Source organism: Manihot esculenta, chromosome 13 (assembly GCF_001659605.2).
Source record: "Manihot esculenta cultivar AM560-2 chromosome 13, M.esculenta_v8, whole genome shotgun sequence".
Classification (NCBI taxonomy): domain Eukaryota; kingdom Viridiplantae; phylum Streptophyta; class Magnoliopsida; order Malpighiales; family Euphorbiaceae; genus Manihot; species Manihot esculenta.
This window is the reverse complement of record NC_035173.2, coordinates 4,829,918-4,856,926: the sequence shown is the minus strand read 5'-3', so window position 1 is coordinate 4,856,926 and position 27,009 is coordinate 4,829,918. Positions and strand designations below refer to the sequence as shown.

Genomic DNA, 27,009 nt, shown 5'->3' with positions numbered 1-27,009 from the left:
GTAAGGTTGAAATTTTGGTCTTTTCATGCACGCGGCTTTGCTCCACTTCAAAGTCAAAACCACTTTATCGTTACTGGAAGTTATTTATTAACTTATTAAAAAACTCACTCCATTTTTTTTTTAAATATCGTATTTTTTTTTACTAATATATAAATTTTTTCTTTTTAAATATTGAAAAGAATTTTTTTTTGTCCTTTTCCATTCTGTCCAATGTTAAAAAAACAAAGTTGGCTTACAACACATCTCCTCCTTTTTTGTGTATGACTTCCTTCTTCCTTCCATTTTTAGCAGCTCCCTCACTTCACCTGCACACCCTCAGAACAACCAAAACAGAAGAAGAAGAAGCAGAAACAGAAGAAGAAGAAGAAGAAGAAGAAGAAGAAGAAGGAGGTATGTAAATTATTGCCAAGTATTGAACAATTCTTCTTAAAATTTGACACTTAATTCTTTAACATGCTTCTCTTTTTTTTTTTTTTTTTTTTTTTTAATAGAAACCATGTTAATTCGGTTGTATTTTTCAATTTTGAATGATTGGAGCTATTGGCTTGCTTGAATTCTTGATTGGTTACTTTACTCTTTGCATTAATATATCTTTATTTTGACCCTTCGGGTTATTTATTTATTTAATTTTTTTTTCTACAGGTGTTTATCTGTGCATCTTAGAGCTATCATAATCAGATTTTTGAAGTTTATGCGACAAAGATATCATCTTTCTTTGATTTTGGGTTTCTGTTTTTAAATGATATAAACGTTTTGAAAGCACAAGTGCTTCAAAATTTAAGGCTCCAATAGAATCTGAGGAATCCCAGGAACGGTTAACAGAGAACCCATTTCATATCTGGTGTTGTATACGTTGGGGTTTTGAGAATTGAATTAATTTCGCGTCGATTACGTGAATGGTGTGAAAATTTGTGATTCTGGGTTGGAGCTTTTGTTGTTCAAATTAATGGAAAGTGGGTTTTTAATGGCTTAAAAAGCTGAAAGGTACACGATGAGCTGAGTGTTTAAGAAGATGGATACAAAGGAAGATGCTGAATTACTAGAGGATCGATCACAAGAAGTCCAACCACTATCCCCATATGTGGTGTTAAAAAATATGTCAGAGGAGATGGTTGGCGAGGAACCGCAGACTACTCGGCCAATGCCACCGGTGCATAGACGATCTCAAAGTGAAGTTATAAACCCGGGACACATGCGTAGCAGTGGTTTTCAGAAGTTGAAAACTCAGATGCAAAAGGCTTGGCGATGGGGTAGCAATTCCCGGGAACAAGATTACAATTTCAATCCTGAGGTCTTGACGAACCAGAAACGTCAGTGGTATCAACTTCATTCCAAGACACTGGTACTTCTATCCTTTTTTCCCATATTTTCTTTGTATTTTTGCTGTCTAAAACTTTATTTATGTTCTTTATTTAAAGCAATTTGCATATGCCAGTCTTTTGTAAGGCATATGTGCTCACATTTTGCAGAGCTATTTAGCATTTCTTTCGTTCTTAATTACCTGTCAAATTGCTTAATGTGCATACATAGGGTTGTCATTTGCAACAAAAGCTAATAATAAGTTTTTTTTTTCAAGAAGCCAAACAGTTGCTTATTTAACTTTCAGGTGGAAATAATTTTGTTCCCTTGTATAAATGTTGTTAGTTCTATATGTCTAATTCACACCATGTGACCAGTTCTAAGTTGGTGAACCTACGTAAATCTTCGTCTTTATTCAATCTTGACACCTGCGTCATTGCAGGGCATGATTTAAGCATGGCTCAGGCGGAAAAATTTCGTTCCTATGTGTCAAATCTGTCCATTTCTTGGTGCTTGTTTCTGACGTTCTTAACATTTCAGGATTCTAAATTAATCCTTGTTTGGAAACTGATTCAAAATATTATAGTTCATTCTAAGTGCTTTATACAAGTTGAGATCTGAAAATTTATGCAAACTAAACCAAGTCATGAATCTTGTTTTGTTATTATTTGGCTCAAGATTTAAGAGCATTCTTTCAATAAAGTATCACAGTACTTCTGATAGAAATCCTAAGATGTTTGCCTGTTTTTTCACAAGTGATTACATCTTATGATTGAGATTGCAGTTGCCTACACTTTTAGATGGTGAAGAGATAGGCATGACTTATTATATTTTAGGGATGTTAAAGTAGAAAGTGATGATTATATAGATATGAGAAACTACTATAACTGAATGGATATGAGCATTTGATCAGAACATGTGGTGTCCGAAATGGGGAGAACTCATCAAATATATCATATTATTCTCTATTTGTCAACATAAATTTTCTATTTGTATTATCAATAACAAAGAACTCCACTGACACAAATATTATCCATCGTGCTAGGTGCTATAGACAGATTGTTTTATTCATTGTTTTCAAAAAATGATATTAGTGTAATGGTTTCAGGTTCCATTACATTCTCAATATCTCAACTGTCATGGTTACTGCTGTTGTAATTGCCTTTACAACCCTTTAATTAAGTTAACGTTGCATAATGGTTGTTATGTTTTAATATGCATAATGGCCATTATGCTTTAATATCCAGTGTTTGTATTGTCCTTTTCTCTCCCCCTGAACTTTCTAAAAGTAAATTATTCCATATTCTTGCACATTATCACTTGTTGCATGCATTAATTTTTATTTCTAGTATTTACTAATTTTAAACATAAAAGGCTTATAATATTTGAATAAAAAAATAAAAAAATTTCTTCCTAAAAATCTTTCAAATTTGTGGATTAGATGCATTTGACTAGTCTAAAACATAAAATTCACTTCCACAGAAGCTGCAATTGAAATTGTTCCATAATTTCTGCATCAGCCTCTTTTGCAACATTTGCGACTATGTTACTACAGCATTGCAATCACAACTGTGTTTGCATCTTAGCTTCTGTTTAATAGAGAAGAACTTATATTCTCTATTACTGTTATTAACTTGTGAAGAATTTTGAAATGAATTTTTAATTTTATTCAGATTGAATTGATCTTTACAAGATTTGAGTATTTATATACAAATAATCAACTTAAATTAGGAATATTTATAATAAGAATAAAATCTCTATAATCAAGTCTAATTAGAATTCCAAAAATCTCAATCCTTCTAATTAGTAACATTCTATATTGATCAACACTCCCCCTCAAGTTGGTGTATAAATATCACACATACCCAAATTGCAAACCAAGGTGTGATAGGTCTTGTTGTTGAGCCCTTTGGTAAACACATTAGCTAGCTGTTCATCGGAAGTCACGTGATTTAATCTCAAGGCACCATTTATTAACTTCTCTTTAATAAAGTGTTGATCAATCTCTATGTACTTCATTCGGTCATGTTGAATAGGATTATGAGCTATACTGGTGGCAGCCTTGTTGTCGCAATACAAGAGGGCTTTGTCCCTCTCTAACAGTTTTAATTCCTCCAACAATCTCTGCAATCATAGGAGTTCACAAACACCTTGTGTCATCGCTCTATATTCCGCCTCAGCACTTGATCGAGCAACAACACTTTATTTTTTTGTTTCTTCAAGTGACAAGGTTTCCTCCTATAAGTGTGCAGTAAACACTAGTCGACCTCCTACCATCAAGGGATCAAGCCCAATCTGCATCTTTGAATGCATAGAGCAGACTTCAAGTATCGCAAAATGCAAAAACAGCTTGCATGTGAGACTCATGAGGATTATGTATAAACTGACTGCATATGCTATGTCTGGTCGAGTATGCGAAAGATATATTTGCCAATTCCATTGATTCACCAATCCCTCCTTGTAGCTTGTGATTGTTTTCAATGGGTGTTTCTGCTGGTTTGCAGGCTAATATACCAGTTTATTTCAAAAGATCCAAAATGTATTTTCTCTGGGAAATAAATATTTCATTCTTTGATCTGACAACCTCGATTTCCATGAAATATTAAAGTTTTTTGAGATCTTTAATTTTAGACTCCTGAACCAAAAGCTTCTTCAGCCGAGTTATCTCTTCAGTGTCATTTTCTGTCATTATTATGTCATTGATATAGACTATGAAAAGAGTAATTTTACCCTTATGATATCTGATAAATAGGGTATGATCAGCATTGCTTTGTTGATAGCCAAATGAAATCATACCTCTGCGGAATCGATCAAATCAAGCTCTGAGTGACTGCTTCAATCCATACAAAGCTTTCTTTGGCCTGCACACCTTTTCTTGTGTTTTTTTATCAGAAAATTCAGAAGGGATTTTCATATACACTTTCTCTTCTAAGTTTCCGTGGAGAAATGCATTTTTCACATTAAATTATTGTAGGTCCCAGTCAAGATTGGTAGCGCAAGATAGCAATACTCTGATTGAGTTTATTTTGGCAACAGGAGCAAATGTCTCTTGGTAATCCACTTCATAGGTTTGAGTGTATCCCTTAACAATTAATCTGGCCTTGAATCTTTAAATTGATACATCTGTTTTGTGTATTACAATAAACACCCATTTGCAGCCAATTGGCTTTTTTCTAGGTGGAAAGACATCAATTCTCAGATATCATTTTTAGTCAAGTTTTTTTATTTCTTCAATCATTACTCCCTTCTAATTAGAATCTCTGAGAATCTTTGAGAGTTTCATTCCAATCGTATAGGATAGATATAGAGGAAATAGACAAGATAAATACTCTATAGGATGGAGGCAGAGAATCATAAGAGAGAAAATTAAAAATAGAGTGCTTTGTATAAGACCTAACTTCTTTTTTTTGGAGCAATTGGTTTATTCAGATTATCAATGGGTTCAAGGTTTAGGATGACTCACCAGATGGAGAATAGGAAGATTCATGATTCTAAGTAGGCTGCACAATGATTTTCTGCTTCTATTGTGTCTCTTTTGGAGTATCTCTTTAAATCTGATTTATCCAAACATCCAATTATCTTTTCCTGATCACTAATAGTCTCCTCCTATATGGTAGTCTCCTCTAGAGTAAAATGCTTTAGAGTTACAGGACTAACAATCATCTATTCTGTCTCATTGTTCTCCCTTTGAAAAAGTGATTGGCAGTACTGAAGTAAGATTCAATATCTCTAGATGTAATATCCATACTGACAAAATATTTTCTAGATGGAAGGTGGTAACACTTGTAATCATTCTATGTGGGAGAGTATCCAACAAGCGCACATTTAAGGGCCTTCGGATCGAGCTTTCCACCTGTCATAGTATGAACAAAACATGTGCATCCAAAGTCTGAACACCTTTGGTGGAACAATATAAACATTTTTAGGGCTTTTAAAGGCAAGAGTTTTGGGAGGCATTTATTAATGAGATAAACTGTATCTCACTAATAGGTTTTCGGAAGGTTCATGGTGAAAAGGAGAGATCGGGTAACTTCCAATAGGTGTATTGTTTCTTTCAGTAACACCATTTTGGGTTCTAGTGTAAGGATAACTAGTTTAATGCAGTATCACATTTGACTCCAGATAAGTAGAAAAACGGCCATCCATGTACTCTGTACTATTATAAGTTCTCAAAATTTTTATCTTAGCTTCAAATTGAGTACAAATCATCTTGTGAGAAGATTAAAAACAAGAAACCGCATCACTCTTTGCCTTTATCAAATAAATCCAAGTCATCGAGTGCAACAATCAATAAAAGTAACAAATCAACGATTACCAGATAGTGAGACCGTTTGAGTAGGTCCCTAAACGTCAGAATGCATAGTCATAAAATGGATCGTATTTCTATTATTACTGAAAGGATAAGAGGTTCTTGTATGCTTAGTATATTCACAAGTATCACAAACTAAAGAACCACATCGAATCTTGAAAAATAAATCAGGATAAAATTTCTCTAAAATAAAAAATGATGGGTATTCTAACCATCGATGCCACTGTATGATTTCCTGGTTGACATTCTGATTTCTTCCAAAAAGAGTTCGAGGTAAATTCAAACTCAGATTTTCTTTCAACATATATAAGCCATCGTGCAGTCTACCATTGTCAATTCTCTTCTTAGTTTGAAGGTCATGAATAACACAATGGTCAGAAAAAAAATTCAATTTTACAGTTAAGTGCTTTGGTGAGAGCACTAATAGATAAAAGGTTGACAGGAAAATAAGAAATATGAAGAACAGAGGATAGCTTGATATTTGGAGTACAAACAATAGAACCAGTTCTAGAGACGTGAGTGAATGAACCATTAACTATTATGACAGTATCCTTGTAGACATAGAAGATAATTAAGAAAGCTTTTAGAGGAGCTCGTCATGTGTCTATTTGCGCCAGAATCAATAATCCATGGACTAAATCAATAGATGAAACAAAAGTATTATCAGAGACCCTTAGATTTTCCACATTAGTTACTTTCTTGTCTGCCATTTCAAAGAGAAAAAAAAATACTCTTTTTTTTTTTGCAAAACAGGTAAAGAACTACTCTTCATCGAAGAAGCAGAGGCGAAAAGGCATTGGATTGGGCTGGTTAGAGGCACGATGTGAAAGGGAGGTCGCCGGAAAGGAGTGGTGTCGGAAAAGGGCACCGGAGAAGGACCTATGCACCGGAGCGTGAAAACGATGCCGAGACTGTGGTGGCGCGTGAGATCACACGCGTGGCAGAATGGAGGCACGTCGCCTGAAAAAGACCGAAAATCCAATGGGTATTCTCCCGATATGGGCGGTGTCGGTTAACTCTATAAGGCCTAGAAGCTTAACCTATAAAAATCCTAACTTTGTAAACAATACTAGGAAAACTTATACCAAATAATATTGACAAAACTCTAATACTATGAAGAATTTTGAGAGAAAATTTTGATTTTATTTCGATTGAATTGAACTTTACAAGGTTTGAGTATTTATACACAAAGAATCAATCTAAATTAGGAATATTTACAATAAGAATAAAATCTCTATAATCAAGTCTAATTAAGATTCCAAATATCTGAATCCTCCTAATTAAGAACCTTCTATGTTGGTCAACAACTTGATATATTTAATCTGTATTCTTACTTGAGCAAGAAGAGCCATATGGAGGTTCTTCATCACGAAGAGAAAAAGTATCTCTGTTAGTTGTGTTTGTTAAATTTGGGCCAGGACTAACTCACCCCAAAAGCTAGCTCAAGGGGGAGGAGTGCCTATGGCCCATATAAGGGGCACATTACCCCTTTCCACAACCGATGTGGGATTCAACACACCCCCTCACGCCCAGAATTTTTACTGGTGCGTGGCACATTTATAGGGCGCCCAATATCGAATGGAGAGGCTTTGATACCATGTTAAATTTGGGCCAGGCCTAACTCACCCCAAAAGCTAGCTCAAAGGGGAGGAGTACCTATGGCCCATATAAAGGGCACATTACCCCTTTCCACAACCGACGTGGGATTCAACAGTATTAAAGCTAAAACATGTACTCAGCATGAATGTAAAATTATATGTACTTTTCTCTTCTTTCATATTGCCGGGTAAAAATTCAATTTAGCAGTTTGATGATAAGCTCTCTGACAATCCGACAAAGGCATGCCTGTGTGGAGATCCTCCATTTTCTTGTCAGAATGTATCTCTTCAAAACTATCTTTTCTTTGGCACATTTGTTTAGCTCCATCTGTGCTTTACAGAGTGAACTGAACTTTGTGAAGTGGGATTTGGTAATGCAGTGTTAGTTTTATTTATGTTGAGCATCCTTTTGAACTGGTAAACTTCCCCTATGTCTCAAAATCTTCCTTGTTCCTTTCTCTTTTTCTTGATGGAACAATGTGATTATTATTGAAAGATCATTGTGGCTTGTTTTTTCCCTATGGCTGTTCCTATTTAGCAAGTTGATTGACTTGATTCATGGAATAACTTTATTAAGGAACTTTAGTGAAGATAATTAGATGGATATGGTCTTGCTAGCTTTACTGTCTTTGAAATTTTGGTATTGCTGAGTTGCAAATTATGTGATTTGTGCAAAATAATGATTTGTTCTTTTAATATTTCTGAAATCTGAAGTTATTATCGGTGATGCTTTGTAGTTGACATTTTTACATGTGCTTTTATATTTTAATTTTTCTAAATTCATGCTATTTTAATGAGATTATAACCGTCAATTAATACTAATGAGCAGTGGAAGGATGTTATTGTAGGACCATACAAAATTCAAGGCACCTACCTCACTATTTGAACACTTTGTTATTGTGGGGCTTCATCCTGATGCCAATCTTGAGGCTGTGGAAGATGTATTTGCAAGAAGAAAGAAATGGGAGTTGGAGGTAGCAAAATCTGACATAATATCCTACAAAAGGCTGCAGTCTCGGGAGCCTACATTTCCTTCAATGGAACCCCAGGTTAACAAACTGCTAGTTAAAAAAGCTCTTTTATTATTGTCAGCTGTATGAAAACAGTATTATACCGCGTTAGTCTGATGCTGGTTGTATTTATTCTTATGTTTACAAATGTGGCAGTAACTTCTCTTTATGATACTTTGGAGATTTTAATTTATTTTAACTTTTGCAATTTATCATGCTGCTTTGTCTTTATGGATGATGGGGCCTTTTTTGTGTCATCCCAGGGAAAATATCAAGTTCGTGCTTATATTGTACTGAGATATCTATTATGTAATTTTGCAATTGCTTTTGCTGACCTGCCTTTGGAGATACTGACCTGAACCCATTGCAACAGCTAATCAGTTGGGAATTTTTTTCATGGCATTTGAAAAAAAATTGATAAAGATCCTGTTTACAACAGGAATTTGGTTTCTATATCTTGATATCTGGTCCCCTTTCCATACCATCTGACATCCAATCATTTTCTCTTATGCAGATACTTTTCAAATATCCTCCTGGGAAGAGATTACATATGCGCATGAAGGATTTAAGTTCCTTCTGTTTTCCTGAAGGTGTTAAGGTTTGAAGTTATTGATCTTTTATAGTCTTATGTTTAGATATTTCATACTCATCTGCTACATGAATAATAGGACTTTTTGGCTTAGTCACTTTCTGGTTTTGGTAATAACAAGCTATCCTATATTCCATCAGTGAAACCAACATATTATTTAATTTCTGCACAATAATTGAACTGTAACATTGTTGCAAAAAGAACCTAGCATTAACTTTAGTCCATCTTTATATCTATTGGTTTCTGTAAAATAGCTTTTATAGACCACCCATCAGGGTTCGGCAACTTTCTTACTGGATATGGATCTCTCTAATCAAATTAAACTGATATTTCTGTATATATGAAAAAATAGTTACTATGGAGTTTAATACAATGTTCTAAGGGCACCTTTAGTCCAAAGAAATCTCGCTTCTCTTTCTATCTCAAGGTTTTATAAGTGGACTGTTTGCAATATCCAAACAATTTTCTTATCTTGTTTCTAAACTTTAATTAAACTTCATCATGAGTGGATGAGGGGCTGAGGGCTTGACACATAATATGTTCAAGAGGCGCTTTACCACTATGTTATATACCTTTTTATTCCTAAAAGGAAATATACTATCTTTTAGATTTATGGTGGTCTTGAACTTGAAGTATATATGGAGGGTTCAATTAGGTTTGGACAGTTGGTTATATGGAGGATTTTCTATTATATTAAGCGTTGACCATGAGCACTTAACTTTTTAATTTCATAGTGGATGAGTTGATGGTATGTGATATTTGTATATGACATAATTTTAATGGAAAAATACATTGCACTGTAATAATGAAAGAAAAAGTGGTCAAAGTATAGTTAGCCCAGATGACATAGATGACCCATAAGTCACATACTTCAAATGCACTAAGGGTTGGGGCATGAGGAGGATATTACCCACAAGAGTAAAGTAGGACGGCAGTGGACAACTTCGATAGGAATCATATATGATTGTAAAATACTTGAAAGTCTTTCGAGTTCTACAGGATTGTGACTTGAATAGCAATAATGGATTGCAATGTGTATTGGGCAGTACAGAAACAGTGAGTTCATAAGCTTGGAGTGGAAGAAATGGGGACACAAGGGTGGATTTGTGGAAGTATATGGATGGACTAGACAGGAATGAATGTATTGGTAGATAGGTGAAGGAAAAGTTGAGAGGAAGGAAATTAAGATGGTTCAAATACAGACATTGTAACTAGCAAAGGCACCTGATACGAACGAATGCATTGGTAGGTAGGTGGAAGTGGCACATATCGAGGAAAAGTTAAGAGGAGGGAGAATGAGATGGTTTGAACTCGGTGCATGCTGGTCTGAAAGGTTGGCATGCTAAACTTTTAAGAGATAGGAAAAGGAGTAGACCTAGGATGACATAGGGAAAGTCATCGGAAAGGATTTAGTGGTGATTGGAATGTGGGAATGAATCCATAATGAGCAACATCAACTAGTTTGTGATTGGAACTTAGTCAAGTTGAGTTAAAAAGAAAATGCACTTTCTGGTTATGGTTTACGTGTTTGATTTCTTGATTATGCTCGTTAGTTAATGTTCTCGTTCATTTGCTAGTGCTAATCATCATTTACTATCTCATTTCATGTTCTGGTGCTAATCATCAGTCACTGTCTTATTGTGGATTCTCATTGTACAGACACGGTTATTAGAGAGGACTCCATCACTAAGTGAACTAAATGAACTTATTTATGGACAGGTATGCGAAACGAAAGCTTCACTTTTATTTGTTTTATGATACAAGTAATTCTTCTATTGGCTGCATTTAATAATTCCTAACCCTACCTTTTCTTGTTGACAATGCTTATTGTTTGTATGGAAGAGCGCATGGGTATTAATTTTTGTCCACTTTGTTATGCATGCTTGATGAGGTATATTTAAGTATGAGAAAATATGAAGAGGTTCAACAGTCATTTAATTTTTCATCACTACTTTTCTGTTGCATACACAAATTAATTAATTTCTCCAGTTAAGGTAAAGATGTTTGTTTGCTAAGTGGTAAAAGCCAAAAGATTGAATTGAATACTTCTAATAGTCTTAGTTCTGAAAATTGTAAGGCAGCCTTTTTATATGATAACTAGTCGTTTGTCTGCACGCTGTGTGGATATTAAAATTTTTTATATTACTATTATATGATATTATTTTATAAAATAATATTTTTTTTTAATATTTCCTTTAAAATTTTAAACTCAAACTAATAATTAAGCACAAATCCATACACCATCAAACTCAATTGCAACAAAGAAAATTAAAGATTTTAGTATTTATTATCATATGTTATTAACATACAATAATAAATTCTATCTGAGAAACTATATTCTTAAAAAAATAAAGTTTATTAAGCTCCAACAGTAGTGGATGACAGTAGCGGCAGTAGTGGTGATGAAGGAGGAGAATCATCTGTTTTATCACAATACCTTTCAACTATGTTAATTTATTGAGCAGTAAAATCTAATATATCAATCATGTTAGGTGAATACTACTTTGTAATAGTACGAATGGCTTCACAACAACTATGATGTAAATATATTTCACTATTAAATAAGATGATCTCTCCTAAACATGTAGATGACTCATCGTCCAACTTCAATCTAATCAAAAGGATTGAGTTGGCTATCGAGAGGTAGTGCAACTATGCATCTTATGCTAGATGCTAAGAAAATAATAAGAAAGAAAAATTTCAAAACACGAGCCATTTGAAAATAGGGGAGAGAGAGCTGTGTGAAGAAATATATAAAATAGAGATTGTGCTAACGAGTTTTATATAGAATGGATAATGCATTTTTGTGGGAAGTGAAGGGACTAAAATTATTACAATCATTAATATAATAAATTATAGTAATTGAGATTTAATAACTTGATTATTTAATATTTATAACAATTGTTTTAGAGTATTAGAATCACAATTTTACTTTTTATTATACTTTAAATATTTATATTTATTAATTTTTTTATAGTTATTTGAATCCAATGAAATTTTAGTTTGATAATATTTTATACAATTAGTTTTTATTTTATATTTTTATCCCAGTTAATATTTTTTATGATAATTTTAATCTATTATATACATTTATTTTATGTAATTATTCACATCATATGGAGTATTTGTAATTAAATTATATTTGTTTGATTTTATAAAATTGTCAAATAAATAAACAATACTGTGAGATAGTAAAAACTTTTTATATGGTCTTTTTTTATATAATTATTGCTATACGGTAAAAGTGCATCTTTTTATATGGTGCTTACTCAATTTGTATAAATATATTTTTAACATTCTATTTGTTAGTAAAATAAAAAAATACAATGAAGTCTTTTTAATAATAAAAATACAATAAAATTTTTATTGCAATATTAATAATATAATATATTAAAAAGTAGTAAGATATCAACAGATCATATAATAGTGATAATAAATATAATAAAAATTGTATTTATTATATTAGAAAGTAGTAGGAAATCAAAAGGTCATACATTAATAGTAATTAAAAAAATAATAAATTGTATTTATTACAATAAATATAACAAAAATTGTATTTATTATATGAGAAAGTAGTAGGAAATCAAAATGTCATACATTAATAAGGTCATACATTAATAATGATGAAAAAAATAATAAATTGTATTTATTACAATAAATATAATAAAAATTGTATTTATTAAATGAGAAAGTAGTAGGAAATCAAAAGGTCATACATTAATAGTGATTAAAAAATAATAAATTGTATTTATTACTGTTGACTTATTTAACTAATCCTAGCTGATTCTAGAGATTTGATTTGATCTAATTAGGATCCTTAATTATCTCTGTAATTATTATTTGATTATTTACTTCCTGTTTAGATATGATTCTCTGTGTATAAATAGTCATGTAGACCAATTGTAAAGATTAAGAGTGAAATACAAAAATACTCAAAATTTTCCCAAAATTCTTCATGGTATCAGAGCCTTTTCCTGATTTTTTGGGTCCAAATTCAATTTTTCATTTTTAGGGTTTCAAAACCCTAGATTTACCAATTTTGGTACTAACCCATCTAGGAGCCTCTTTTTCTCTCACCGCCGGCACCAGGAGAACTGCCGGACTGCCGCCGGCCGATCGACCAGCTCCGACGCCGGAAAAGCCTGCGCGTGAGGCTCACGCGCCACCCCTTCCCGGCGCGTGACCCGTCGCTTCCCGGCGCGTGACCCATCATCTGTCACTGCTTTGCTGCTCCGATCACTCCAGCGACGATTCCGATCATCTTTCCGACCTTCCCGTGCTGCTACTCGGTCTTTTTGGTGAATCGATTGGGCTCTCTTGTGTGTACAACCTTGGATACTTCCTATTCTGTCACAGTTTATAAACCTTTACCATGACAGAAGGTAAAAGGGTGTCAATGACAGAAGGTAAAAGGGTGTCAATAGCAGAAGGTAAAAGAGTCTCGATTCCTAACTCTGATTCCTCATTCTTTAGTGCCACATCTGACTTTGTAAAGTCAGGTAATGCTTCATCTCTTCATAATATTCCATGGATTATCGATTCTGGTGCGAATAGACACATGACAGGTTCTTCTAAAGGTTTTCTCAATTATTTTCCCTCCCTAACCAAAGATAGTGTCAAAATTGCTGATGGCTCCCTTACTCTCATATCCGGAACAGGTTCTGTTATTTGCACATCCAATATTAAATTATCATCTGTCCTCCATGTTCCCCACTTTCCTGTCAACCTTTTATCTGTTAGTGCTATCACCAATGCCCTTAATTGTAAAATTGGATTCTTTCCTGATCATTGTGTTATTCAGGATCTTCACACAGGAAAGAGGATTGGCAATGGTAGACTGCATGATGGCTTATATATGTTGGAGGGTGATCCAGGTTCTTCGATATCTCAAGCCTGTTTTGGAGAAAATAAGGATGTCAATCAAGAAATAATACAGTGGCACAGACGGTTAGGGCATCCATCATTCTTTGCCTTAGAAAAACTTTATCCTAATTTGTTTGCTAGAACTCAGTTTGATTCTCTATTTTGTGATGCTTGTGAGTATGCTAAACACACTAGAACATCCTATCCTTTGAGTCATAATAAAAGTCAAATTCCTTTTGCGACTATTCATTCTGATGTTTGGGGGCCTACTCAAACTGTCTCCTTGTCTGGTAATCGATGGTTTGTCACCTTTATTGATTGTTGTACTCGAATGACTTGGGTCTATTTGATTAAAGCTAAAAGTGATGTCTTTTCTTGTTTTCAATCCTTTCATAAGATGGTTTGTACTCAATTTGATACTAAGGTGAAAATTTTGAGAACTGACAATGGAAGAGAATACATGGATAGTAGCTTTTCTGCTTATTTGGAGAGTAATGGGATAATACACCAGACTAGTTGTCCTTATACTAGTGCTCAAAATGGCGTTGCTGAGAGGAAAAATAGGCATCTATTGGAGGTAGCTCGATCTCTTATGTTCACCATGAATCTACCCAAAGCATATTGGGGAGATGCAATTCTTGCATCTGCTTATCTTATCAATAGAATGCCTCTCAAGACCCTTGACTTTATGAGTCCTTTGGCGGTTCTACAAGGGAAGAATTCATATGTTGTTCCACCAAAAGTATTTGGGTGTGTTTGCTTTGTCCATACTAGGACGGCAGGAAAACTGGATCCCAAGGCCCTTAAATGTGTGTTTGTTGGGTATTCTCCAACACAGAAAGGATACAAGTGTTATCATCCTCCCTCTAGGAAATACTTCGTTAGTATGGATGTTACCTTCCGAGAAACTGAACCCTACTTCAGCACCACCCACTCACCTCTTCAGGGGGAGAATAATGAGCAAGAAGAGGTAATCCCGAATTCTGTGATTCTGAATGATATGGTTCAACTAGAAAGTTTGAGTTCTAGTAGACAGGGGGAGATGTCCAATCAGGGAGAGAGAACTGGTCGTTTGGACAAGCCAGATTTGAGAAGGTATTCAAGGAGAGACAAGGCAGAAGAAGCCATTATGCAGTCTACTCAGAGTCAAGAATCTTCTCCTGGTGAGTTACCCAGTCATGAATCTTCTTCTGATGAGTTACCCACAACTCTTTCTTCTGGTGAGTTACCCACAACTCTTGAATGTTTCAATGACTTAGATAAACCTATTGCACAAAGAAAAGGGGTCAGATCTTGCACTAAACACCCTATTTCTAACTTTGTTTCTTATGAATCTTTATCTCCTTCCTATAGAGCCTTTGCCTTGTCTATTTCCTCTGTGTCTATTCCACAGGATTGGAAGAAAGCTCTTGCAGATCCTAAATGGAAGAAAGCAATGATTGAAGAGATGAAAGCATTGGCTAAAAATGAGACTTGGGAGCTTGTCACTCTCCCACCTGAGAAGAAACTCGTTGGCTGTAAATGGGTGTTCACAGTGAAACACAAAGCTGATGGCACAATTGAACGGTTTAAGGCCAGATTGGTTGCTAAAGGATTCACCCAAACCTATGGAGTGGATTACCAAGAGACATTTGCCCCAGTTGCAAAAATGAACTCAATCAGAGTTTTGTTATCTTGCGCAGCCAACTTGGACTGGGACTTGCAACAGTTTGATGTGAAGAATGCTTTCCTCCATGGAGATTTAGAGGAAGAAGTGTTCATGGAAATTCCTCCTGGGTTCGCTGATGAGAAGACACAAGGAAAGGTGTGCAGGTTAAAAAAGGCTTTGTATGGGCTAAAACAATCTCCCAGAGCTTGGTTTGACAGGTTTAGCAGAGCCATGATGTCCTTTGGTTACCAACAAAGCAATGCTGATCACACTCTGTTTATCAAACATCATAAGGGTAAGATCACCCTTCTTATTGTGTATGTTGATGATATAGTGGTGACAGGTGATGACAAAGAGGAAATGGCTCAACTAAAGAGGTTGTTGGCCCAGGAATTTGAAATCAAAGATCTGGGAAAACTGCAATATTTTCTAGGTATCGAGGTGGCTAGATCAGAAAAAGGAATTTTCATCTCCCAAAGAAAGTACATTCTGGATCTTTTGGAAGAAACTGGTATGATGGGGTGTAAACCAGCAGAATCTCCCATTGAAAGTAATCACAAGCTGAAAGCAGGAACTGGTGAGTCCGTGGATATTGGAAGATATCAGAGATTGGTAGGAAGGTTGATTTATCTCTCACACACTCGACCGGATATAGCCTATGCTGTTAGCTTAGTCAGCCAATTCATGCATGACCCTCGCGAGACTCATATGCAAGCTGTACTTCGCATCTTGAGATACCTAAAGTCTGCGCCAGGGAAAGGGCTTCTTTACTCCAAACATGGTCATCTCCGAATTGAAACTTTTACAGATGCAGATTGGGCAGGATCTCTCGATGACAGGAGATCCACCTCTGGCTACTGCACAGTTGTGGGGGGAACCTTGTCACCTGGAGGAGCAAAAAACAAAGTGTTGTTGCTCGGTCAAGTGCGGAAGCAGAATACAGAGCAATGGCCCAAGGAGTATGTGAACTCTTATGGTTACAGAAGTTATTGGAAGAGTTGAGATTGTCCGAGAGAGACAAGATAACTTTGTATTGTGACAATAAAGCTGCTATAAGTATAGCACAAAATCCAGTCCAACATGACCGAACCAAGCACATTGAAATTGATCGGCACTTCATTAAAGAAAAATTAACAGACGGTGTCTTGAGCCTAGTTCATGTGACTTCTACGGGGCAACTTGCGGATGTGTTTACTAAAGGGCTTAACAACAAGATCTACCATAATCTGATTTGCAAGTTGGGCATGTGTGACATCTTTGCACCAACTTGAGGGGGAGTGTTGACTTATTTAACTAATCCTAGCTGATTCTAGAGATTTGATTTGATCTAATTAGGATCCTTAATTATCTCTGTAATTATTATTTGATTATTTACTTCCTGTTTAGATATGATTCTCTGTGTATAAATAGTCATGTAGACCAATTGTAAAGATTAAGAGTGAAATACAAAAATACTCAAAATTTTCCCAAAATTCTTTAATTACATATACATTAATTATTATTTTATATAGAAATAAAATTAAAAATATATAAAAGATTATAAATATATTTGCATCACATGTCATAAATATGTAAAATTAATTTTGTCACTTGTCAATCTCTTATCAATTTATTTTAGAGTCCAACTATATGTATATATATATATATATATATATATATATATATATATATAAATAAATTTATTATTTACTAATGATAGAAATATAATTAAAAAGACGTATTACAAGTTTAAATATATCATTTATCACATTTTATATTTAGGAAGATAGATATGTATTAATTTTTTATTGATTATTTTAAAGATATAGTTAGTTTTTAGTTTTAGATTTTTTTTAATTATAAATTAATATATTGTATTAAAAAGTTGTAGAAAATTAAAAATTCATATATTAATAATAATGAAAGGAAATTTAAAAGTCATGTACCAATTGTAATAATAAAGATAATAAATTGCATTTATTATGGACATATTAATTAGTAACATTATTAAATATGAAAATATAACTTAAAAATAAAAATAAAATATATTAAATGTGCTGCTTAGCACAAATACACAAGTTTAGATATGCCACTTGGCATAAGTGTATGAACTTAAGCATGCCACTTGTCAATCTCTCCATAGCCTATTTTAGATCCCAACTTTATATATATATATATATATATATATATATATATATAGATTATAAAATGGAGATATTTTAAAGTCGGAAATTAGGTATACAGAAAAATAAAGGCTTCTTTTACAGCCCTAATCAAGGAAATGTATAATAAAGTAAAAAACTGTAAATCAATATAACCTTCTAAATATTCCCCCACGAGATAGCGCATAGATATCTCACATGCCTATCTTGCTTAACCATAGAAAGATACCGTGAAAATTTCAGACAACTTTTTTCAGAAGTCATTCGAAAGATATCCAGAATTCCATAGTTTAGTTTCTCATCGAAATGTTGATTGATTTTTTATGTGCTTTGTTCGATCACGTTAACTAGATTGTGAGCAATATTAATTACAGTGTTATTATAATGATATAAGAAATGAAATTTTCTCATTTGATTACTGTAATCCTGCATTCATCTTTGAATCTTGTGGAGGATTTAGAAAATTTTTTCTAAGATCAACATATGAAAAAATAAGTATGTAAAAAATCAAGTTCTCTAATTGATTTCAAGTGTTAAGAGTTCTAAATCTAAAAATTTAGTAGGATACAACTGAGTCAAAGTAACCAACCTTTTCATGTGAAAGGAAAAGAAAGAATTACCAAATTCAAGCAAGTCATAGTGTCATATACATAAGCAATTTATTTTAATGTTTATCAAAAATTAGGTTCAATTTATGAGAGGTGAACTTAAACAGTTGCACTCTACTGGTTTCTTTCCTAATGGAAGGATAGTAAGTTCCCAAGTTTCTTTTTTTGTCAAGCTCTCATTTCTTCAACCATAGCTCCCTTTCACATTGGATCATTAATAGCTTCCTGACAATCCAGTGGAATAGAAAAAAAAAAGATATAAATGATACAAAGTTTCTACTGGAAGGAGACAATGAATCATATGAAACAAGTTAGAGATAGAATATGGGGGTACAAATTTAAGTCATTTTTCTAACATCAATAGGAATATCAAGTTCATTTGTTAAGAGGAGTGGAATTAGGAGTATAAGCAGAAATAGAGGTTGAAAGAGACTACTATATTCAATCAAGACTGAGTTTGGAGTTGTCACCTCTGACCTGATTATAACTAGATTTCTATATACAACACTGTTTGTGTCTTTTTCCTCAATCTAGAAGGCTTTTTCGCTTTAAATTTTAATTGGAATTTAGCGAAGAAAAACATTTTCAGTGCTGCATATTTTCTGCAGATGCATATGGGCAGGGATGATCTAGCATTCATATTTTCGCTTAAGGTAAATTTTCTTTTCTTTCCTAATCTCATTTATATTCCAGATATATGTCATTAGTTTCATTACTTTCACAAACTGCTTGTAATTCAGATTTGAAATGCAATAACCAGAACTTTAATCATGTTCCGATTAATTTGCTCAAATTTGTGTTGTGGACTCAGTTTACACTTTGCACAAAATTGATACTTGAAACAGAAGAGTGTTTCCTTGTTGGGTTCGTAGGAACGTCAAAACAGAATGGTTTCACGTTCCTTCATGGTTATTCCTCTTCGTTCATCGCTTCTTCAAATTTCATCCTTGTCTCCTGTAGTTAATCCCTGTCTAGTACTCTCTGTTTCACTCATCACCAGCATCAATTGTTTGATCAGAATGCAATTAACTAGGCTCCTACAATAATAATAAAATATGTTTCCATTCCAATTACTTTTAAGATTCATCTCCAAATTAAATTAAAGAATTTGGGAGCTCATACTTGAAGACCATAACAAATAAAAGCACACCATTTGACCGAGGTACAAATTTGCATGGTGGAGATCAACTGTCATATCTCGTCTAAATTTGGCTGTACTTGTATGTCGTTAGCCTTATTAGTTTCACATGAGTTCCTACTTCCTAGCCTAGTCCTGTACTTGTCTTATTTTGCTGCTTGTGCAGGCCTGAGTGTCTGCACTTTTAACGGTAACCATTCAGTTAATGTTTTCACTTGATACTTGAGTAAGGCCCACTGGGAATTCAGGCCTTTATCTGTTTCCATTCAACCCCCTCCCCCAACTGAAAAAAAAAATATCATTGCATGACTTCCAGTTAAATATTTGTGATTGCAGAAAGGAATCACTAACTTAATTCTACTATTGAATTTATGTGTCAATTCATTTAGTTGTTTTTCACTTCGTATGGATTTCTGTTCAGGTGTCTGAGATTCAAGAAGTAGATAAATACTTAAATGTATTTTTTTGTTCCCTTGGTCAGGTTGCTGATAATGACACACTTTATGGGGTTTGCTTACATGTAACAGAAATTGTCCAAAGGCCACCTGGTATTTTAGGCACCATGTCGCCCCTTCCACAGTTATCTGGACGGGGTTGCCGCTTTTTGGTTTCTGCACCTCGCTGCTACTGTGTGCTAACTAGAGTTCCTTTCTTTGAATTACACTACGAGATGCTGAACAGGTTAATTTTAGTGTCATTCACCTTGTAACAATAAATAGTTGCTTAATGTTTTAAGCATTGATCCAGTAAATTTACTGCATTTACTTGCTTGGATGCAGTATCATTGCACAGGAGCGTTTGAGTAGGATAACACAATTTGTTAGTGAACTATCATTGAGTAGTGTCTCTATAGCATACAAACAACATGATCAAATGAATATGAATGTCGACTATCCTGATAAGGAGTGTGATGTTGATTGGATGGCTTCTGCAATACCTGTTGACAGTGCAGTGGCCCTTACTGCTGCCGCTGCTGGAATTATATCAGATGATGAGAATCGAACATTGTCACCAAAGATATGGGAATCTCATTCTCCTGAAAGTGGTACTACTAGTGAGGCTTCAGATTTGAGTATAGCTAGGGAAATAGAGAAGGAAGGTAAGAGGAATTTTGATGATTGCACTTCCGAGTCATCAGAAACTCGTTCTGATGCTTTGGAAAGAATTGATGGGAGCTATGGAAGTGGCCAAGCTTCTCCCGAAATTGGAGCATTTAATTGCTCTAGAAACCGTGGTTTGGAGAGCCGAGGAAGTTTTGATACTCTGTTCAGGTAGTAGATTTACATGTATTATATGTTTAACTTCATTTCTGAGTCCTTGATGTGACCATTTAAGAATTTAGTGTTGCAGTTTGTCCTTGTAGTTTGGTTTGGGAAATTCAAAATTTTGTAAAACCGTCGTATAGACTCTCTCACTTTTCCTTCATCCATTGCTGGTTAACTTGGTAGTTGTCATCTTCTGCACCCCAATACACTCTTGTTTGGTACAGTTTCAGTAATATATTGTTATCTTTTGGCAGTCCAGTTAGAAGCATGGGATTAGAGGATGAGGATGATGAACTTTTTGCAAGTTGTGAAAAAGACTTTGATGATGACTTCATAATGGAATGGGCTAGGGTTAGTTTATTTTCCTTTCTATATAAATATATATTATTTCACATGCAGATCTATTAGTTACCGTTAAATCAATTTTCTTTTGGGTGTGAACTCTTGGACAGGAAAACAAAAATGATTTGCTGCAGATAGTTTGTCGTTATCATTCCATGCCCCTTCCCCAACAAGGAGGTGAAATAGTTTTTCAGCCTCTTGAACACTTACAAGCTATTGAGTATAAGAGGCCTTCAGTTTCTGACCTTGGCTTTTCTGAAAATTATTTAGCTATGGTGGAAGCTAATGAGGTACTTCTTTCTTCCCTAGTATTTCTTCAGATATGATTCTTGATTAGTGCATTTGCTTACTGCTTCTAATATTGGTAAAAGGTCAATGCAAAGTTGGCTGCTGCTGAAGAAGCTTTGGCACTATCAATATGGGCAACTGCAACTATATGTCGAGTTTTATCGCTTGAAAATGTATGTCCTTGTCATGCGTAGTTGCATTTGATTGAATTGAACAGTGTTTAGGACATTAATTTCTTTGAAGCGTAATACTCTTGTAATGCAAAGTTTTTTTGCTTCTTTTTTCAACTGTCTGCTACTCTTCTCACTTGAATTTTCCTTTCAATTAATTACTATCATTATATCAATTTCTTTAATGCTACACTATCAGGGTAATGGACATTGAGTTGTGCAGTGGTAAATCCTTGGTTGTGAAATTAGAGGTTGCAGATTGGGGCTTCAAAATAGCCTCTTTCAGGAACTCCAATTCATGGATCTTAATAGTTTGATAGTCTATCTTATTAGGGCTATCCTGATTTGGGGTTTAGCATCTCTAGTTCTTTTTGAAAAATATAGCCTAAAGCAAGACATGATCCATGTAGCTAATCCAACAAGTTTGGGATTAAGATGTCCTTGTGTTGAGCCTACCTTATTGGAATAAATATGAAGTTTGTTAAAAGAAGAAGGAGAATATTGATAAATGTAAAGTTTGCAAAAAAAAGAAAAAAGAAAAAAGAATCCTGAGAACCCATGACAGCTGTAAGGCCAAAAAACTTAGATGTAGCCTTCACTGCAGCTAAATAATTTGCCATGAGTTGCACTACAAGGTAGAACCAAAAGTTTTAGTTACAATAGTTTTGTGCGACATAGATGGTTTTGAAGCTTGCATATGGACCAACAATGTGTTTTCTGCAACTGCAAATTACTCTCTCTCTCTCTCTCTCTTCTCTCTCTGTTGTTTATAGAATGGTAGAATGTAACCTTTAGGTTGGTGCTTACATAAGAAGTTTTGGAGTATGATGGTTAGTTTGTACAGTTTTGTCAATTTATATTCATATTTCGTTTTCATTTTTAGAACCCATTATTGTATACTTCATTATTTCATACATTATACTTGACCATTTCATTGAGGTGTTAAAGGTGGACTAGAAGATCTAAGCAGGATTCCTTTTTTGTTTCCTGCACTACAATTGCAGGTTCCTTTTTGCACGTCATTTTGATTTTGTTTTGAAGAATATAAGAACTGAGAAATTGTTGTTCTAAATAAACTGTTCTGCTTTTTCTCAGAAATTCTTCAACACAGCATGTGGGCATCTGAATTTGATGCTTCCTTACATAAATATGCATTTTGAGATATGTAGTTGGTAGTAATTCATTGACGTGGATAGCTAGCTTCTTCTTTGTAGAGGTTATGCCTTTCTATGGGTGAACAAATATTTTACGTCAAACATACATCCATTTGTATATGTGTGAGCAGTTATAATTACGTCAAACAAATATTTCATTTCATTTCATCCATTTAAAATTTCCCAATTTAATGTTTCAAGCAATTCTACATCTCTTTTGTTGCTTATGGAATTTATGTAGGTCATTTAAGTCTGATACACAGTACTACTTCCAGGTTTTGACGCTAGTTACAGGAGTATTACTGGAAAAACAAGTGGTGGTAGTGTGCCCAAACCTGGTGAGTTGGTACTAATATCGTAAATAACTATGCTGATCAATAGCTGCGTTCTTTATTTTCCCTTCCCTTTTGGATCAAGTTTTCAGTTTGTTATTTGCTGTTCTTGACAATTATGTTTCTTACAAATGGCTTATGTGAGTAGGCTTGTGGCTCTGACTTTAGTTTCAATCTATGCAGGGTGTTCTATCTGCTATCGTGTTATCTCTTGTTCCCATGATTCGTCCATTTCAATGGCAGAGTCTATTTCTTCCAGTAAGTTAAAAAGTCGTTATGCACCAATGGTTTCTTTTCAAGCAGAGAACATCAGAGATTAATCTGAAAATTTGATGTTAGCTATCTTGTCTTAGATAATTTCATTTTGAAGTGTTGCCACTTTTCAATTATTGAGGAAGGATTGTAGAAGATGCAACTACTTATGCAACGATTGATGACATTAAAATGCAAGTGAGTGAGCATAATAAAACAAATAAGTATATTGCTTCTAAAATAGTAAAATGCTTAGTAATTTTAAAGGTTTTGAAGAAGAAACATATTACACGCACAAGCGACAAAGATTAATACTTGACTAGGAAATTTTACATCCTCAAATATACGTCTGCATTTCATCTTCAAAATATAGCTTCTCAAATGTACTGAGCATCTTTACAGCGTAAGATGAGATTCTAAAAGAGCACCAGCAACTAAAGATGAGAAGATCTCATCTTTCTTTCTGTATTTCTTTTAAGATTTTCCTCCTCAGCAATAAATTTCTCATGACTCACCAATGTAAAGCTCAATGCTCAATATAAAGATCTGATGGGGTTTTTCTACATGGTCCATATGGCACCGTTTTTTTTTCTGAAAAAAAGAATTCTGAAATATTTTATTGATTATTATCATGTCTTCTACATTGTCATACATGATATCTATAAATTATTGAATAAATTGAATTTCTAAATTCTATTTGGAGCATTCACTTGGGATAATTAATTCTCTTTTCATAATATTAAATTTTGTTGAGATGCAAGTGCTTGAATGATGGTTGGTCAAAATAAATTGGAAATTTACATCTTCTGTTATTGGTTTTGGTCTAGAATAAGTTGAAATTTGTAACTTATGTTATTCGTGCCATTAGTAGGTATTTATTACAGTGGCATAGTTTGTGCTCGGCTAAATTCTCTATTGATCTTGTACAGATTCTGCCTGGAAGAATGCTGGATTTTCTTGATGCTCCAGTTCCCTTTATTGTGAGTTTCATTTATTTAACCTTTCATCGACTAGATATCATGTAATTGTGATGGTTGTTTCTGATATGAATTAACATCATTTCAATTCTAACTTATTTTACTCAAGTGTAAGGATTACTGAACCAGCGAAAAGATGAATAATTAGATGCCAGGAAAATTTACACAGATCATCTTGCTTTTTATTTTTTTTTTTTTTAAGAAAAAAAGAGAATAAAGTCTTGAAACATGCTTTTTAGATGAGAAGTACATACCAACAAAGATCGTTAAGGAAAATCTGGAGTTAGGGACTGTTTTCCTAGAATTTCTAGATAATTCTGTCATTGTTTCAACTTTTGATATAGCTTACTTTATTTTTCAGGTTGGCATACAACAAAAACCAGCAGACTTGAAGATGAAAACATCTAATCTTGTCCATGTCAATGTGCTCAAGAATCAGGTACTTTTGGCTTTAGGATTTCATTTTCTTTTTTATGCTAAAATTTGTAGAGGACAGGCTTGTCATCCTTATACTTCTTACGAACGTTTTTATTTTCACTGTAATCTTGTACGTGGACTTTGAAATTGAGAAACTGAAATAAGACATTCTGAGATATGTTTGTGTGACACATGAATGTTATTTGTCTATCATAACAAAACACCATCATCTCTTAGTAGCAATTTAAGGTTTCTGTTGGTCCAGCCATGATTTGATTATTTTTTAAAAAAAAAAACTGATGATCCCTTATTATTCGTACTCTTGTCTATTTTTCCTTATTTTTGTTATTATTTTTTAATTTCCAGGTAAAAATGTGTCACTTACCAGCGCTTCCACGGTATAAAGAGCTAGTTTCTGAAGTTGCACCATTTCATGCAAAACTGTCATTTCAAAGTTCGATTGCTAAAAAGCATCCTGTATACAGATGCAACGAAACTCAGGTAATGTTTATAGCTTTAGTAAAGTGAAAATTTTATGCTTGCATAGCTATTTTCCTTAAAGCCAGTTATCTTACCTAAATCGCTAAAGTGCATGATCAGTAGATAGCTGATATGAATCATGTGATGTGGTTGTATAAAAGAAACACTTTAAAAGCTTCTCAATTTATTTGCATGCACATAGTTCTATTTGCTTTCTTATACTTTCTCAGTTTTACTGCAAACTTAACCTTGTTAAATAAACCTTGTTATTTATCAATTAAGAGGATACAAATGATTTTAGCCCTTTCTGTGCTAATTAGTTTAATAGAATCTGGACTAGATTTGCCATATATCTTCTTCTTATTGCTATTGTTATTAAAACTTTGTCTATATGAGAAATGTTATACTTGGTTCAAAAAGTTTTGAACCTTAGCTTGGCGCAATTAATAAAAAATCATGACTATCATGTGTATTTTCATTCGGCCTTGGTGAAAAGATATAAAATATGAATGTTTTATTGGTAGGATTAGATGGGGCCTAGCTTCAAATAAAGGCAAATCCTAGGCCTTGCCCGCTTTGGAAGTTGGGCTCAGGCAAGCTAGGCTGGGGGCAAGCGTCCTTGCCCAAGGGCCTGATGAGACTCTGGCCGTGAACAGTTTCATACTTTAACAATTATCTACTCATTTCTTATCATATTGTTTTTATTTGGTTTACTGACTCAGGCTGAAGCTGCAACCCAATTTTTGACGATTATGAGACGCTACTTGGAGTCCATTTGTTCAGATTTGAGGTCCCATACAATAACTAATGTACAATCAAACAATGACAGGGTTAGACAATCTGAAGTCGTGGTTTTCTATTTTAATAGGAAGCTGAATTGTAACCTTTGCATGCTCATCTAACATGAGCTTTGGCTCTTTTCCTTTTCAGGTTTGTTTACTTCTTAAAGACAGTTTTATAGACTCCTTTCCCAGTAAGGATAGACCATTTGTAAAGGTAAAAGCTAAGTTTTGATTTCCTGACTGTTTCTTTTACCGACTTAGTTTACAATAACCAAGCCTCTGGTATCTATCTGCTGTCTGCATTTGAAATCTTCATATTTCAATTGGTGATGTTCTTGCTTTCTGGGTTGATCTTGCAATTGACCAGGGCATGTGTCCTGAAGATTTTGGCATATTTAGCCTATTCACCTTCTGCTCAGTCGTCAACTTTTAATTTTTTAATCATGGAGATTTTAGTTGTTTATGCATATTCTGCAATGTTTTTGCAGCTATTTGTAGACACACAACTATTTGCTGTGCTATCAGACCATCGGTTGTCGAGCTTTGAGCATGAGAGCCCCCTGAGCCCCTAACTTAATCCTTTTACAAGTTCAATACATGAGATCAAATTTGCAAAGCAAATTAAGACATTAAACAATGCAGTGGAGGAATAATGGCTTCTGACTGTTACCGAATTATGTCAATGTATTCACTGAAGCCATTAAATGTGAAATTGAGATGCAGCTGCTGGAGGTTGCATAAAGAAAATTTGTGATATAGCAATATAGCAATAATTGCAGGTGCCTAACAAGCAACACCTAGGATTACATGCCTGTTGTATTGCCCATAAATGAAAACACAAATGGAAATGACCATGATCCCCCATTATTTTAAGAGGCTTATGGTCTTGGCCTTGTTGAAGGCTTTCTCATTTCAAGCTCTTGTAAATGTCAATAGCATAAGAGAACATTTTCTGAGGGGACTTTTTATTCCCTTGTTGTATCTTTTAGATTCACCCTGTACGATTTTCAAATGGATAGAGATTTTTGTGGCAGGATTTTCTGTTCAACATTCTTGGATTAAAGTTGTTATTAGAGTTTGAGGTACCTGTATAATTTAGGGTTTCTGATTTCCAGACAGATCATTGCTGTACAGAGAATTGCGCAATAAATCGGTGTGTCCTAAACACACAGGTTTAGACCCGTTGAAGCAGTTGGAGGAGAAAACAATGCTGTTATACAATCTCCAATTAGCTGTTGATAAATGCCTGCAAGTGAACTCGAGTCTTGAACCTCTGGGGATCCCCCAAAAAATACATTTGCTTGTACATATGGCACCAGAAACTCCAGAGGGCTAACACCCTGACGA

The 27,009-nt window shown here is 34.2% G+C and overlaps 1 protein-coding gene across 1 annotated transcript; it reads left to right on the top strand.

Moving 5' to 3' along the window:
* Positions 1 to 218: 218 nt before the first annotated feature.
* On the top strand, positions 219 to 26,765 carry LOC110630171. The gene is made up of 19 exons (XM_021777524.2): positions 219 to 390; positions 643 to 1,342; positions 8,055 to 8,255; positions 8,731 to 8,814; positions 10,465 to 10,524; positions 18,674 to 18,718; positions 19,685 to 19,884; positions 19,983 to 20,474; positions 20,723 to 20,819; positions 20,921 to 21,100; positions 21,182 to 21,271; positions 22,698 to 22,760; positions 22,938 to 23,012; positions 23,936 to 23,986; positions 24,345 to 24,422; positions 24,767 to 24,901; positions 25,603 to 25,710; positions 25,811 to 25,876; positions 26,151 to 26,765. The coding sequence occupies exons 2-19, from the start codon at positions 1,013 to 1,015 to the stop codon at positions 26,232 to 26,234; spliced, it is 2,439 nt and encodes an 812-aa protein (XP_021633216.1). The 5' UTR covers positions 219 to 390; positions 643 to 1,012; the 3' UTR covers positions 26,235 to 26,765.
* The last annotated feature ends 244 nt before the right edge of the window (positions 26,766 to 27,009 follow it).